This window comes from Tachyglossus aculeatus, chromosome 6 (assembly GCF_015852505.1).
Source record: "Tachyglossus aculeatus isolate mTacAcu1 chromosome 6, mTacAcu1.pri, whole genome shotgun sequence".
Taxonomy (NCBI): Eukaryota; Metazoa; Chordata; class Mammalia; order Monotremata; family Tachyglossidae; genus Tachyglossus; species Tachyglossus aculeatus.
The window spans coordinates 21,282,421-21,299,291 of NC_052071.1; the positions used below are offsets into that span (position 1 = coordinate 21,282,421).

General features: G+C 49.9%; 1 protein-coding gene across 2 annotated transcripts in view; it reads left to right on the forward strand.

Moving 5' to 3' along the window:
- Positions 1–1,153: 1,153 nt before the first annotated feature.
- Positions 1,154–16,871, forward strand: part of CUL4B (cullin 4B) — a 49,156-nt gene continuing 33,438 nt past the window's right edge. Inside the window, exons 1-2 of one of the 2 annotated variants that reach the window (XM_038748631.1) lie at positions 1,154–1,315; positions 9,138–9,683. In XM_038748631.1, the coding sequence (XP_038604559.1) occupies positions 1,306–1,315; positions 9,138–9,683 (556 nt within the window). In that variant the 5' untranslated portion in view covers positions 1,154–1,305. Of the gene's footprint in view, positions 1,316–8,472; positions 8,528–9,137; positions 9,684–16,871 lie in introns of those variants that run through there. The other variant, XM_038748630.1, reaches the window with a different exon arrangement.

Consider the following 16,871-nt stretch of genomic DNA (forward strand, 5'->3'; position numbering starts at 1 on the left):
CAATCACTACTCCTCCTTGCTGCCATTCATTCATTCAATCAATCGATCGATCAATCGTATTTATTGAGCGCTTACTGTGTGCCGAGCACTGTACTAAGCGCTTGGGAAGTACAAGTTGGCAACATACAGAGACAGTCCCTACCCAACAGTGGGCTCACAGTCTAAAAGAGTGGGCTCACAGTCTAAAATCGTGTTCATTAAGCATTTACCGTGTGCACAGCACTGCACCAAGCGCTTGGGAAAGAATACCACAATAAACAGTGCCAATCCCTATCAATCAATCAATCAATCATATTTATTGAGTGCTTACTATGTGCAGAGCACTGTACTAAGCGCTTGGGAAGTACAAATTGGCAACATCTAGAGACAGTCCCTACCCAACATTGGGCTCACAGTCTAAAAGGGGGAGACAGAGAAAAAAAAACCAAACATACTAACAAAATAAAATAAATAGAATAGATATGTACAAGTAAAATAAATAAATAAATAGAGTAATAAATATGTACAAACATATATACATATATACAGGTGCTGTGGGGAAGGGAAGGAGGTAAGATGGGGGATGGAGAGGGGGACGAGGGGGAGAGGAAGGAAGGGGCTCAGTCTGGGAAGGCCTCCTGGAGGAGGTGAACAACGAACCCACAGTAAACCACAAAGACTGCGCACAATCATACTTACTGAGCACTTACTATGTATAGAGCACCGTTCTAAGTGCTTGGGTGAGTACAAGCCACCCCAGGCGCTTAGTACAGTGCTCTGCACACAGTAAGCGCTCAACAAATACGATTGAATAAATGAATGAATACAACACCACAACAGAACGTCGTGCTACTACGTTTGCTACTTCGTAAGACCTTTTGTCTTCTCTCCTGTTCCTATCCCTGGTTGTGGATAATGCACCAGAGACCTCTTATTATGAGGCCATCTTCACGCATCATCTCATTGTCAAAGCACTACTTCCTCGGTATTCTTTCGCAATTCCAAAAAAAATAGTCCTGCCCAAAAGTGCAAATAAACAAGGGAAAGGGTCTCTCCCACTACTTTCCTTCTCCATACAGTTGGGATTCAACTGGAGTAACATTTCTGTCATTATTTGTATCAAATTTTGGGGACAAACTGGGCAGGACTCAGTGTTTTGGGTTGAAAGAAGAGCTGACACTTAAAAAGGCTGCATCCGCTCCCCGGCCAGAGCCGGGTGGGAAGATTGAACTAAAGCAAAGCTTCCCTGGAGCAGCACTGGGATCAGAGGCAAGAAACGGTCACCATCGGGCCTCTTATGAAGACCTCCTATGCCGATTCAGGGGGATGGGTTCTGGTGAATATGACTAATTTTTTTTTACATATCTCTGCCTGGGGTATATGAAGCGTTGCGTGTGTTTCGATTCTTACACCTGCAAAATAAGATTAATGGTCACCCCATCGCAGGAGGGTTGAGCTCTAATTAATGTTTTTAAAGCATATTGAAATGACCTGAAGAAAGGTTTTAGGTGTATGGGATGATGATGATGATGGCATTTATTAAGCGCTTACTGTGTGCAAAGCACTGTTCTAAGCGCTGGGGAGGTGACAAGGTGATCAGGTGTCCCACGTGGGGCTCACAGTCTTAAGCCCACTGTTGGGTAGGGACCGTCTCTATATGTTGCCAACTTGTACTTCCCAAGAGCTCAGTACAGTGCTCTGCACACAGTAAGCGCTCAATAAATATGATTGATTGATTGATTGATTAATCCCTATTTTACAGATAAGGCAACTGAGTCACAGAGAAGTTAATATATATCCTATCAGAACGATACTACCATAGCTATAATTGTATGGCATCATATGTCCTCGTATCTCCCCCAGGGCTTGGAGGAGTGCTTGGCACACAGTAAGCGCTTAATAAACGCCATTTAAAAAGACAGACGACACAAATAAACCCATCCGTGGGCCTGTCCGGGCTCCTTTCCTTCCCCACAGCACCTGTATACATGTATATATGTTTGTACGGATTTATTACTCTATTTATTTATTTTACTTGCACATATTCTATTTATTTTATTTTGTTCATGTGTTTGGTTTTGTTGTCTGTCTCCCCCTTCTAGACTGTGAGCCCACTGTTGGCTAGGGACCGTCTCTATATGTTGCCAACTTGTACTTCCCAAGCGCTTAGTCCAGTGCTCTGCACACAGTAAGCGCTCAATAAATACGATTGAATGAATGAATGAATGTGATTTTCTTTGGTAAAATGTTTATAGGCACCAATCTTTAGCAGCTTTTAACACTTAAGTGTATAATACTCTATTATGCACTGTACTCCGTACTCTATTTATTTTGTTTGTACATATTTATTCTATTTATTTCATTTTGTTAATTTGTTTTGTTGTCTGTCTCCCCCTTCTAGACTGTGAGCCCGCTGTTGGGTAGGGACCATCTCTAGATGTTGCCAACTTGGACTTCCCAAGTGCTTAGTACAGTGCTCTGCACAGAAAGCGCTCAGTAAATACGATTGAATGAATGATGATAGTATTTGTTAAGCACTATGTGCCAACACTGTTCTGAGCACTGGGAGAGATACAAGGTGATCAGGTTGTCCCACGTGGGGCTCACAGTCTTAATCCCCATTTTACAGATGAGGTAACTGAGGCACGGAGAAGTTAAGCGGCTTGCCTGTCACACAGCTGACAGGTGGCAGAACCGGAATTAGAACCCATGACCCCTGACTCCCAAACCCGGGCTCTTTCCACTGAGCCATGCTGCAGCACATAAGCCCAGGGGTTCAGAATTAACTCATTAGCCAGACTGGTCATATTTCCAATATCAAGTGATGGTATATAAATAAGTACTGAATTTTTTTTTCTGGAAACATTTTCTGCAACTTAATTAGCATTAAAGTGAAACATCTGGTGCCCACAGCAGGTAGCAATGCTTAAATGCTATTGTGCCATTTTACGGAAAGGGTAAGGTGAGGACAAACAGACTAAATAGGAATATACGTCATATATGTAAAGATGGAAGGCACAATTTATTCAAATAGAGAATTTACAATTCACAACCAAAACAGAAATATTGATCACTTGGCTAACTAAAAATGGAAAAAAGGTTGGGTTTTTTTTTACCCAATGCTACTATGATCAAGCTTATCGGGAAATGTGTTTTGTGAATGAGGAAACAGCAGACAAAGCTGGGATGTCACATGCTGAACAAGCCAGTATTAAAATACAGAAGGGCTAAGGCTGTTTGGTTCCAGAACTACTTAAAATGTATCCTTGAAGAATGAAGTTGTGAGCCATTTCTAAACTGCAGCTGGGGGTGCACAAAATACAGCTACTTGTGTCCAACCTGATTACCTTGAACCACCTCAGGGCTGAGTGCAGTGCTTAGCACAAAATAAGCCCAAGCACTCAATAAATACGATTGAATGAATGAATAATACCAATCTGTCAGAGTTTTTGACCCAGAGGCCAGGAAAAAGATGAAGTTAAGAATGGAGGTAAGGCAAGGATGAGTGGATTTTCAGGTAGAAACACTGAACTGGGCCATTAGTGCCACTTTCAACATTGATAAAATGTTATCATCAGGTGGGACTGAATGCCATACGGCCATGGGTGAGGAAGGCATATGGGTTTAGAAACCTCTCCACGTACTTGGAGCTGGCAGATTGAAGCCCTCAGGTGCTTGTGTATAGATAGTAATCTAGTTTCATTGAGCCAAATGCCTTTCCTTTTCCTCTTTCCCTACTGTCCCACCTTACTCCAGTTCTTCCTCTCTCTCTCTTTACCTTTCCAGTCCTTTGGCTCTTTCACCTTTATTTCCCAGCTCTCTGTCTTTCCAGCCTTTTCCCTCTCCCCCCATCCCACCTTACTCCAGTTCTCTCTTTCTTACCTTTCCAGCCTTTTCCCTCTTCCCCATCCCACCTTACTCCAGTTCTCTTTCTTACCTTTCCAGCCTTTTCCCTCTTCCCCATCCCACCTTACTCCAACTCTCTCTTTCTTACCTTTCCAGCCTTTTCCCTCTTCCCCATCCCACCTTACTCCAGCGCTCTCTCTTCTTATGGTTCCACTCCTTTGACTCTTACCCCTTTATTTCCCACCTCACCCCAACTCTTTCTTACCTTTCCAGCCTTTTCTCTGCCCCACCTTACTCCAACACTCGCTTATGCTCTCTCCTTTCCAGCCTTTTCCTCCCCCCTCAGTCCCACCTTACTCCAGCTCTCTCACCTTTCCAGCCTTTTTTCTCCCCCGTCCCACCTTACTCCAGCTCTCTCTCTCACCTTTCCAGCTTTTTCTCCCCGTCCCACCTTTCTCCAGCTCTCTCTCAGCTTTCCAGCCTTTTTTCTTCCCCGTCCCACCTTACTCCAGCTCTCTCTCACCTTTCCAGCCTTTTTTCTCTCCTGTCCCGTCCCACCTTACTCCAACTCTCTCTCACCTTTCCAGCCTTTTTTCTCTCCTGTCCCGTCCCACCTTACTCCAACTCTCTCTCACCTTTCCAGCCTTTTTTCTCTCCTGTCCCATCCCACCTTACTCCAGCTCTCTCTCACCTTTCCAGCCTTTTTTCTCTCCTGTCCCGTCCCACCTTACTCCAACTCTCTCTCACCTTTACAGCCTCTTTTCTCTCCTGTCCCGTCCCACCTTACTCCAACTCTCTCTCACCTTTCCAGCCTTTTTTCTCTCCTGTCCCGTCCCACCTTACTCCAACTCTCTCTCACCTTTCCAGCCTTTTTTCTCTCCTGTCCCATCCCACCTTACTCCAGCTCTCTCTCACCTTTCCAGCCTTTTTTCTCTCCTGTCCCGTCCCACCTTACTCCAACTCTCTCTCACCTTTCCAGCCTCTTTTCTCTCCTGTCCCGTCCCACCTTACTCCAACTCTCTCTCACCTTTCCAGCCTCTTTTCTCTCCTGTCCCGTCCCACCTTACTCCAACTCTCTCTCACCTTTCCAGCCTTTTTTCTTCCCTGTCCCACCTTACTCCAGCTCTCTCTCTCACCTTTCCAGCCTTTTTTCTCTCCCGTCCCACCTTACTCCAGCTCTCTCTCTCACCTTTCCAGCCTTTTTTCTCTCCCGTCCCACCTTACTCCAACTCTCTCACCTTTCCAGCCTTTTTCCCCTTTCCCCCTCCTCTGTACCACCTTACTCCAGCTCTCTCTTACCTTTCCAGTCCTTTGCTTCTCACAACTTTTCTCTCTCTCTCTCTCTCTCTCTCTCTCTCTCTCTCTCTCCCTTTCCAGTCCTAGGGCTCTTACGCCTTTATTTCCCACCTCACTCCAACTCTCTCTCATCTTTCCAGCCTTTTCCCTCTTCGCCCCTCCGTCCCACCTTTCATTCATTCATTCAATCATATTTATTGAGGGCTTACTGTGTGCAGAGCACTGTACTAAGCGCTTGGGAAGTACAAGTTGGCAACATATAGAGACGGTCCCTACCCAACAACGGGCTCACAGTCTAGACAGACAACAAAACAAAGCATGTGGTCAGGTGCCAAGTCATCAGAATAAATAGAAGTAAAGCTAGATGCACATCATCACCAAAATAAATAGAATGATAAATAGGTACAAGTAAAACAGAGTAATAAATCTGTACAAACATATACAGAGGTGCTGTGAGGAGGGGCAGGAGGTAGGGCGGGGGGGATGGGAAGGAGAAGAGGAAAAAGGGGGCTCAGTCTGGGAAGGCCTCCTGGAGGAGGTGAGCTCTTAGTCGGCCTTTGAGGGGATGAAGAGAGCTAGTTTGGCGGATGTGTGGAGGGAGGGCATTCCGGGCCGGGGGTCGACGGCGGGACTGGTACTTCCCAAGCGCTTAGTCCAGTGCTCTGCACACAGTAAGCGCTCAATAAATACGACTGAATGAATGAATGCATGACAGGCGACAACGCCCGTCCCCCCGCCTTACCTCCTTCCGCTCCCCACAGCCCCTGTATATATGTTTGTACGGATTTACTACTCTAGTCATTTACTTTACTCGCACATATTTCTTTTATTTTGTTAACATGTCTTGTACTGTCGTCTGTCTCCCCCTTCCAGACTGTGATCCCGCTGTCGGGTAGGGACCGGCTCTAGATGTTGCCGACTTGGCCTTCCCAAGCGCTCAGTCCGGTGCTCCGCACACAGTGAAGCGCTCAATCAATCCGATTGACAGAAAGAAAGAAAGAAAGAAAGAAAGAAAGAAAGAAAGAAAGCCAGCCCGAGGCACAGTGAGGCGGGGTTAGCGGCAGACCTCACCCCGGGGCTGTCTTTCTCTCTCCTTGCCAGCCTTTTCGCTGCCACCCACCCCCCCGCGCCTTACTCCAGCTCTCTTTCTCCCCTTTCCAGCCTTTTTCCTCCCCCGTCCCAACTTCCTCCATCTCTCTCTCTCCCGTCCCCTTTACTCCCGGTGTCTCTCTCTCTCTCTCCTCTGCAGCCTTTTTCCTCCCCCCTCCCTCAGTCCCCCCTCACCCCAGCTCTCTCTCTCTCTCTCTCTCTCTCCCTTTTTCCTCTCCCCCCAGCTGTCTCCCACCTTGCTCCAACTCTCCCTGTCTCCTCTTCCCTTTCGGGCCTTTTAGCTGTTGAGGTGATGCTGGCCCTGAAGGTGAAGGGGGGGCGGGACGGGCCAATGGGCTGGCGGCACTGCCCAGAAGCCCCGCCCCCCAGGGAGGGGGCGGGACGGGCCAATGGGCTGGCGGCACTGCCCAGAAGCCCCGCCCCCCCAGGGGGAACAGGCCAATGGGCCGGCGGCACTGGCCAGAAGCCCCGCCCCCCTAGGGGAGGGGGCGGGACGCCCCAATGGGCTGGCGGCACTGACCAGCAGCCCCGCCCCCCCGGTAGGGGGCGGGACGCAGCAATGGGCTGGCGGTAATAACCAGAAGCCCCGCCCCCTAGGGGAGGGGGCGCGACGGGCCAGTGGGCTGGCGGCACTGGCCAGAAGCCCCGCCCCCCTAGGGGGGAACAGGCCAATGGGCCGGCGGCACTGTCCAGAAGCCCCGCCCCCCGGTAGGGGGCGGGACGCAGTAATGGCCTGGCGGTAATAACCAGAAGCCCCGCCCCCTAGGGGGGGCGCGACGGGCCAATGGGCTGGCGGCACTGGCCAGAAGCCCCGCCCCCCTAGGGGAGGGGGGCGGGACGGGCCAATGGGGTGGTGGCAATGACCAGCAGCCCCGCCCCCCCAGTAGGGGGCGGGACGCAGCAATGGACTGGCGGTAATAACCAGAAGCCCCGCCCCCTAGGGGAGGGGGCGCGACGGGCCAATGGGCTGGCGACACTGGCCAGAAGCCCCGCCCCCCTTGGGGAGGGGGCGGGACGGGCCAATGGGGTGGCGGCACTGGCCAGAAGCTCCGCCCCCCTAGGGGAGAGGGCGGGACGCAGCAATGGGCTGGCGGCACTGGCCAGAAGCCCCGCCCCCCGAGTGGAAGGGGCGGGACGCGCCAACGGGCTGGAGGCCCTGGCCAGAAGCCCCGCCTCCTCGAGGGGAGGGGGCGGGACGGGCCAATGGGCTGGCGGCAATGAAGCAGCGCGGCTCAGTGGAAAGAGCCCGGGCTTTGGAGTCAGAGGTCATGGGTTCGAATCCCGACTCCGCCACATGTCTGCTGTGTGATCTTGGGCAAGTCACTTAACTTCTCTGGGCCTCAGTTACCTCATCTGTAAAATGGGGATTAAGACTGTTAGCCCCACGTGGGGCAACCTGATCACCCTGTATCCTCCCCAGCGCTTAGAACAGTGCTTGGCACATAGTAAGCGCTTAATAAATGCCTATTATTATTATTATTATTAATGATCAGAAGCCCCGCCCCCCTAGGGGAGGTGACGGGACGCGCCACTGGGCCGGCGGCACTGGCCAGAAGCCCCGCCCCCCTAGGGGAGAGGGCGGGACGCAGCTATGGGCTGGCGGCAATGACCATGAAGCCCCCCCCCCACCCCCAGGGGAGACGACGGGCCGGGCCAATAGGCTGGCAGCGATGACCAGAAGCCCCGTCCCCCCAGGGGAGGGGGCGGGGCGCCCCATGGGAGGGCGGTACTGGACAGGAGCCCCGCCCCTCCTGGGGGGGGGCGGACGGGCCAATGGGCTGGCGGCAATGACCAGAAGCCCCGCCCCCTAAGGGTGGGGGCGGGACGGGCCAATGGGCTGGCGGCTCTGGCCAGAAGCCCCGCCCCCCCGAGGGGAGAGGGCGGGACGCGCCAATGGGCTGGCGCCAATGGGCCGGCGGCAATGACCAGAAGCCCCGCCCCCTAGGGGAGAGGCCGGGACGGGCCAATGGGCTGGCGGCACTGGCCAGAAGCCCCGCCCCCTTAGGGGAGGGGGCGGGACGCAGCAATGGGCTGGCGCCAATGACCCGCAGCCCCGCCCCCTGAGGGAGGGGCGGCAGCGCCAACGGTCCGCCGGCCCCGGCCGGAAGCCCCGCCCCCAGACGGGAGGGGCCAATGGGCGGGCGCCGCCGGGCCGGAAGCCCCGCCCCCAGGCGGGAGGGGCCAATGGGCGGGCGGCCCCGGGCCGGAAGCCCCGCCCCCCGGCGCGCTGGGCCTGCGGACCTCGGGGGCTCCCGGGATCGGGGCGCTATGAAAAGCCTCTGCCCAGTCACTTCCGGTAAGGGGCGGCCCCCGGGGCCCCCTCACACGGCCCCCTCACACCCCCCGTCACCCCCCCGCCCCCCGACGCGGGCCCTCCTTCCCCGTCCCCGTCCCCGTCCCCGTCCCCGGCGGCGGGGGCGGCAGGCCGCGTCCCCCAGCGGGCCGTGCGGCCGGAAGTGCCGCCATCTTTGTGGGCGCTCGGGGCCCCTGACAATAACAAGCCCCGGCGGGCGGGCGGCCCCCCTCAGACGGAGCCCGAGAGGAGGCGGATGAGGAGCGGTTGCCCCGGGGACCCAGGCAGCGGCCCGCGCCCAGACCCACGGCCCAGGGGCTGCACACACCCGGACACACACACACACACACACACACAACACACACACACAACACACACAGACAGACACACACACACACACACAGACAGACAGACACCCCCTCTCCCCCCTTCCTTGGTGTCTCTTCCTTCCCCCCTCTTTCGACCTCCTTCCCTCCTTCCCTTCCATTTCCCGCCTCCCCCCCTGCAGTTGGGGGTGTCCCCTTCCCCTGCCCTCCCCAAATTGCCCCAGCCCCCCTCAGGTGTTGATGCCCCTCAGCCCGTTGATCCCCGTGCGTTTTCATGTTTCCGACAGGTTTCTCTTCCCCCAACCCCCCAGCCGCCGCCGCCGCCGCTCAGGAGGCCCGACCCGCCACTGATGGTCACCACGGCCCCTCCTCCTCCTCCTCCTCCTCCTCCTTCTCCTCCACCGCCTCCTCCTGCTCCAAGAAGAGAAAGTTAAACAACAACAGCAGCAGCAGCAGCTGCAGCAACGAGAGAGAAGACTTGGACCCCATCTCGTCCTCCGCCGCCTCCTACGCGGGGCTGGCCGTCGCCTCCTCCAACCACCACCACCACCACCTCCAGAAGAAACTGCGGTTCGAGGACTCCCTGGATTTCTTGGGACTCGATGTGAAGATGGCCGAGGAGTCCTCCTCATCTTCCTCCCCTTCTCCCGCCACCGCGGCCCAGCAGCAGCAGCAGCAGCAGCAGCAGCAACTGAAAAGCAAGAGTTTGCTGATCTCCTCGGTGGCCGGGGGGCACCACGCCAATGGCCTGACCAAAACCTCCACCGCGGTCTCCAGCTTCGCCAACAGCAAACCCGGCTCCGCCAAGAAGTTAGTCATCAAGAACTTTAAAGGTAACGTTGGCCAGAATAAGGAGGATGGAGGATTCGGGGCCACGGCGGCAGGCGCTCACCGATAGCCGTGGCGGACGTAGGGTTAAGGAAGTTAGCGATCGAGGGTTTTGAAGGTGACGTTGGCCAAAATACGGAGGATTAAGGATTCGGTACCGCGGTGGCAGAAGCTCACCGAAATACGTAGCATAAGTAGGATTAAGGATTCGGTACCACGGTGGCAGACGCTCACCAAAATCCGTAGCGTATATAGGATTAAGGAAGTTAGTGATCGAGAACTTTAAAGGTAACAACGGCCAAAATGCGGAGGATTAAGGATTCGGTACCATGGTGGCAGAAGCTCACCAAAATCTGTAGCGTACGTAGGATTAAGGAAGTTAGGGATCGAGAAGTTTAAAGGTGACATTGGCCAAAATACGTAAGATTAAGGATTCGGTACCACGGCGGCAGGCGCTCACCGAAATGCGTAGCGTATTTGGGATTAAGGAAGTTAGTGATCGAGAAGTTTAAAGGTGACATTGGCCAAAATACGGAGGATTAAGGATTCGGTACCGCGGTGGCAGAAGCTCACCGAAATATGTAGCATAAGTAGGATTAAGGATTCGGTACCACGGTGGCAGACGCTCACCAAAATCCGTAGCGTATATAGGATTAAGGAAGTTAGTGATCGAGAACTTTAAAGGTAACAACGGCCAAAATACGGAGGATTAACGAGTCGGTACCACGGTGGCAGAAGCTCACCAAAATGCATAGCGTATTTAGGATTAAGGAAGTTAGTGATCGAGAAGTTTAAAGGTGACATTGGCCAAAATACGGAGGATTAAGGATTTGGTACCACGGTGGCAGACGCTCACCAAAATCCGTAGCATATGTAGGGTTAAAGAAGTTAGCGATCGAGAAGTTTAAAGGTAACATTGGCCAAAATACGGAGGATTAAGGATTCGGTACCACGGTGGCAGATGCTCACCAAAATCCGTAGCGTATGTAGGATTAAAGAAGTTAGCGATCGAGAACTTTAAAGGTAACATTGGCCAAAATACGTAGGATTAAGGATTCGGTACCACGGTGGCAGAAGCTCACCAAAATATATAGTGTACATAGAATTAACCAATTTAGTGATCGAGAACTTTAAAGGTAACGTTGGCCAAAATATGTAGGATTAAGGATTCGGTACCACGGTGGCAGAAGCTCATCAAAATACATAGCGTAAGTAGGATTAAAGATTGGGTACCACAGTGGGTGAAGCTCACCAAAATGCGTAGCATACGTAGGATTAAGGAAGTTAGTGATCGAGAACTTTAAAGGTAACATTGGCCAAAATACGGAGGATTAAGGAGTCGGTACCACGGTGGCAGAAGCTCACTAAAATACATAGCAAACGTAGGATTAAGGAAGTTAGTGATCAAGAGCTTTAAAGGTAACATTGACCAAAATATGGAGGATTAAGGATTCGGTACCACAGTGGCAGACGTTCACCAAAATACGTAGTGTACGGAGGATTAAGGAAGTTAGTGATCAAGAGCTTTAAAGGTAACATTGACCAAAATATGGAGGATTCAGGATTCGGTACCACAGTGGCAGACGCTCAGCAAAATACGTAGCGTACGGAGGATTAAGGAAGTTAGTGATCGAGAACTTTAAAGGTAACATTGGCCAAAATACATAGGATTAAGGATTCGGTTCCACGGTGGCAGAAGCTCACCAAAATACGTAGTTTATGTAAGATTAAGGATTCAGTACCACGGTGGCAGAAGCTCAAGAGTTAAAGAAGAGCGTTTAGTTGGTTTAACGCTCGGGCTTAACTCCCAGGGTCCAGCTTTCTAAAATCCTGCCGTTGCAGGCCATCCTCTTTGAAGGTTAATTTCCAAGTTATCTCTTAAAGTTTCTCCAAAGTTTTTCTCTAGACCGTTGCTGGCTTCACCTTTTTACCCTTCTTTTCTTTTTTTATGGCAGTTGTTAAGCATTTATTATGTGCCATTCGTGCATTGTCGTATTTATTGAGCGCCTACTGTGTGCAGAGCACCGTATTGAGAGCTTGGGAAGTCCAAGTCGGCAACGTATAGAGACGGTCCCTACCCAGCAGCGGGCTCACAGTCTAGAAGGGGGAGACAGACGACAAAACAAAACATGTAGACAGGTGTCAGGTCGTTTGAACAAATAGAGTTAAGTGCACGTCATTAACAAAATAGTAAATATGTACAAGTGAAATAGAGTGATCTGTACAAACATATATACAGGTACTGTGGGGAGGGGAAGGAGGTAGGGCCGGGGGGAGGAGGAGAGGAAAATGGGGGCTCAGTCTTGGGTCGGTACAAGCTACTCATGTTGGACAGAGCCCACGTCCCGCACGGGGCACCCGGTGCTAATCCCCACTTTGCAGAAGAGATAACTGAGGCCCAGAGGAAGTGACTTGCTCAAGGTCACACAGCCGACAAGTGGCAGAGCTGGGCTTAGAACCCACGGCCCTCTGTCTCTTGACTCTGATCTGTAGACACTAGGCCGCGTTGTTAACTTCGCCCTCTGTCCCGTCACCCTTCCAAGTTACGGGGCAGATCCGTGGCAGAGCCGGGAATATTACTTGGATGTTCTCGCTCCTGAGAGAACCTCGAGTCAGCCAGGAAGCCGTAGTCTACCCCACCTTGAATGCGTTTTTGAAAAATGGTATTTGTTAAGCACTTTCTCTGTGCTAGGTACTCTACTAAACACTGTGGCGGCAGGTTGGGCGCAGTCCACGTCCCCCATGGGGCTTCCCATCTAAATCCTGTTTTACCAATGAGGTAACTGAGGCACAGAGAAACGAAGCGACACGCCTGAGGTCATACAGTAATAATAATAATAGCATTTATTAAGCACCTGCTATGTGCAAAGCACTGTTCTAGGTGCTGGGGAGATTACAAGGTGACCAGGTTGTCCCACTGGAGGCTCACAGTCTTCATCCCCATTTTGCAGATGAGGTAACTGAGGCACAGAGAAGTGAAGTCACTTGCCCAAAGTCACACAGCTGACAGTTGGCGGAGCCGGGATTCGAACCCATGACCTCTGACTCCAAAGCCTGCGCTCTTTCCACTGAGCCGCGCTGCTTCTCACAGTAGACTGTGAGCCCACTGTTGGGTAGGGACCGTCTCTATATGTTGCCAATTCGTACTTCCCAAGCGCTTAGTACAGTGCTCTGCACATAGTAAGCGCTCAGTAAATACGATTGATGATGATGAGTAGTATAGCCAGCATTAGAACCCAGGCCTGAGCTCTATCCACTAGCCGACGATGCTGCTTTTTCCACAGGGCCCCTAATCAGGGTGTTTTTACCAAATAGCTCACACATGGTGCCGTCGCCTGCCCTTTTATTTAGGAGCAGTCTGGAAATCCCTTCAAGTGGTGTTGATTGTGAGGCCGCTTAGAACAGCATGTGACATTTAGGCTGCGACTTAGTGGCCTAGGAACCTGGGCATGTCAAAATTAAGGTGGTAAACCCTTGTAGAAGCTTCTGGATGCCGGTGTATAAGGTAATTGTCCAAAGAAGATCATTTTGTAGGTGAAGATTACACTTTACTTATGGCTTCCGAAGAATTCTAGAAAGTGTAGATAGGAAAATTTTCTAGCATTATTCCCTCCGCTCACCACACCGTAGTTGTTTTTTTTTAATCCCCCACCAGACAAGAAGCTACTTGTGTCTGCAGTTTTATGACTTTGGAATTGTTTCCTTCCGCAATTTGACTGTTTAAAAATCTGTGTCTTTGTTTTCGTCTTATTGTGTGGTAAAGTCTTTTTAATCTTACTAAACAATTCCTCTTCTGTGGAGTATATTTTTCGTTGTTTATGGGCTATGTGCCCCCTCTTAGTCATGACGGGATATGTGTGTGTGTGTGTGTGTGTGTGTGTGTATATGTATAGATGTGTGTGTGTGTGTGTATGTATAGGTGTGTGTGTGTATATGTGTGTGTATTTATGTATATATGTGTATGTATATATGTGTGTATATATATGCATATATGTGTGTATATGCATATATGTGTGTATATGCATATATGTGTGTATATGCATATATGTGTGTATATATGCATATATGTGTGTGTATATATGCATGTATGTGTGTGTATATGCATATATGTGTGTGTATATGCATGTATGTGTGTATATATATGCATGTATGTGTGTGTATATACGCATGTATGTGTGTGTATATGCGCATGTATGTGTGTGTATATGCGCATGTATGTGTGTGTATATACGCATGTATGTGTGTGTATATGCATGTATGTGTGTATATGCATGTATGTGTGTATATGCATGTATGTGTGTGTATATGCATATATGCGTGTGTGTATATGCATATATGCGTGTGTATATGCATATATGCGTGTGTATATGCATATATGCGTGTGTATATGCATATATGTGTGTGTATATGCATATATGTGTGTGTATGTGCATATGTGTGTGTATATGCATATGTGTGTGTGTGTATATGCATATGTGTGTGTATATGCATATGTGTGTGTGTATATGCATATGTGTGTGTGTGTGTATATGCATATATGTGTGTGTGTGTATATATGCATATATGTGTGTGTGTATATATGCATATGTGTGTATATATGCATATATGTGTGTATATATGCATATATGTGTGTATATATGCATATATGTGTGTGTATATATGCATATATGTGTGTGTGTATATATGCATATATGTGTGTGTGTGTGTATATGCATATATGTGTGTGTATGTATGTGTATATGTGTGTGTGTATATGTGTGTGTATATGTGTATATATATACACTTTACTCTTTAGCAAAGATATATATATCTATATATATATAGATATATATATCTTTGCTAAAGAGTTTAGTTCCTTTAATTATCCCTTGTCTAAAGGTAGTCACTTGTTAGATATTTGATCCATTTTTTTTTCCCCAGGACTCTTTCTAATCACTTTAGAGCTGGAGACAGTTAAGGTCCCCTAATTCAACCAGGTTTTGGATTCGGTAAAGCGTATTTACTCAACACCCACGGCAAGCAGAGTACTGTACTAAGCGTTTGGGAGCATATAATAGAATTAGTGTACCTGACCCCCGTGGTTAAAGCAATGAGGCCTAGCGGCCAGAACACAGGCCCCGGGGGTCAGAAGGACCTGGGTTCTGATTCTGCCTCCGCCACTTGTCTGCCATGTGGCCGAGGGCAAGTCGCTTAACTTCTCTGCCTCAGTTCCCTCATCTGTAAAATGGGGATTAAGACTGTGAGCCCCGTGTGGGACAAGGACTGTGTCCAACCTAATGAGCGAGTGTCTCTCCCCACTGCTTAGAACGCGACCTGGCATACACTTAATGCTTAACAAATAGCGTGAGAAAAAAAGTCCCTGCCCGTAGTGTCCCTTTCCTAGGGATGACTAGTGGGAATTTTCTGTGTCATGGAACTTCAAATGGCGCGCTCACTTCATCACCCGAGGAATGTCTAGGAAGGAAATGAAGCTCTCATGCCCACGTAGGATTTAAGACTAGAATTGTCATTCATTCATTGTCGTATTTATTGAGCGCTTACTGTGTGCAGAGCACTGTACTAAGCGCTTGGGAAGTCCAAGTTGGCAACATCGAGAGACGATCCCTACCCAGCAGCGGGCTCACAGTCTAGAAGGGGGAGACAGGGAACAACACAAAACATATTAACAAAGTAAAATAAATGGAATAAATATGTACAAAAAAAATAAATAGAGTAATAAATGCGTACAAACATATATACAGGTGCTATGGGGAGGAGAAGGAGGGGGAATTGTCGATTGGAGCCAGCTCTTGCGCGCTAATTTTCTTCCAAACTGGCCACTCAAGTGAGGCAGTTGGACAGTAAATTGCTGACCCCTGCCTGCCTTGCTACTTTACTGGACACTTTTTGAAACTCACATCGCGTAGTCTCAAGGACAAATACCGTGAGAAACAGCATGGTGTAGTGGAAAGAGCCCGGGCTTGGGATTCGGAGGTCGTGGGTTCTAATCGCGGCTCCGCCACTTGTCTGCCGTGTCACCTTGGGCAAGCCACTTAACTTCTCCGTGCCTGTTACGACTGTGAGCCCCTCATTGTGTGAGCCCGCTGTTGGGTAGGGACCGTCTCTATATGTTGCCAACGTGTGCTTCCCAACCGCTTAATACAGTGCTCTGCACACAGTAAGCGCTCAATAGGTACGACTGAATGAATAAATGAACCTAATGACCTTGTATCTACCCCAGCGCTTAGAACAGTGCTTGGCACATAGTAAGCGCTTAACAAATGCCATCGTTATTATTCATTATTATCATTAGATCAAACATAAGTGACGTGTAGATTTTTCTCATCTGTAAAATTGAGGTGTTATTGTGGCACGCTGGTGTTCAGAGAATCTTTTTGTAGGTGGGATTGGCTTTTTAGGATTGCAAATGTTGTACTGTGTGTGCTTCTGCAGTGTATTCCTTCTGATACGGAATCACTCTCCGGAAACTCTGCAAATGATTAAGGAACAGAAAAATACTTGGTTAAAAGTAAGAATGGCCTAGTGGCTGGAGCACGGGCCCGGGAGTCAGATGGTCATGGGTTCGAATCCCCGCCCTGCCACTTGTCTGCTGTGTGACCTTGGGCGAGCCGCTTCACTTCCCTGGGCCCCAGTTACCTCATCTGTCAAACGGGGATTGAGACTGTGAGCTCCACATGGGACAGGGACTGTGTCCGACTGGATTTTCTTGTGTCCATCCCAGCGCTTAGTTCAGTGCCTGGCACGTAGTAGGTGCTAACAGATACCATTATTATTACCAGTCGTAGGAGTAATATTAATCATGTTGAAATTCTGCACGTAATCTGGAGGCATTCATTTTTCTCGGACCACCAACGCTTCAAGTACCGTTTGTTTTTAGTTTATTGTTAATTAGCTAAATGAAGACTATCAGTCCCTCAGTCTTTGTCTTCATTCTACGTACGTTTGGGAAGCCGATAGTGTTCTCTGTTGCGACTAGAGGGTGGCTGGTGGCTTCAGCGGAAGGGTTGGCAAGAATCCGGTGGTCTTCGGGGTGATCCTGGAAGATCCCGAACCACCACGTTGTTTCAGTGTCAAAAGGTTGCACGTCTCTGGAACTGTGTCGGCTTTGCATTGGCCTTCTTTTTGTCTCCTTTCTCTTCCGTCACTCTCTTTTTTATGGTATTTGTCAAACGCTTACCGTGGGCCAGGCACCG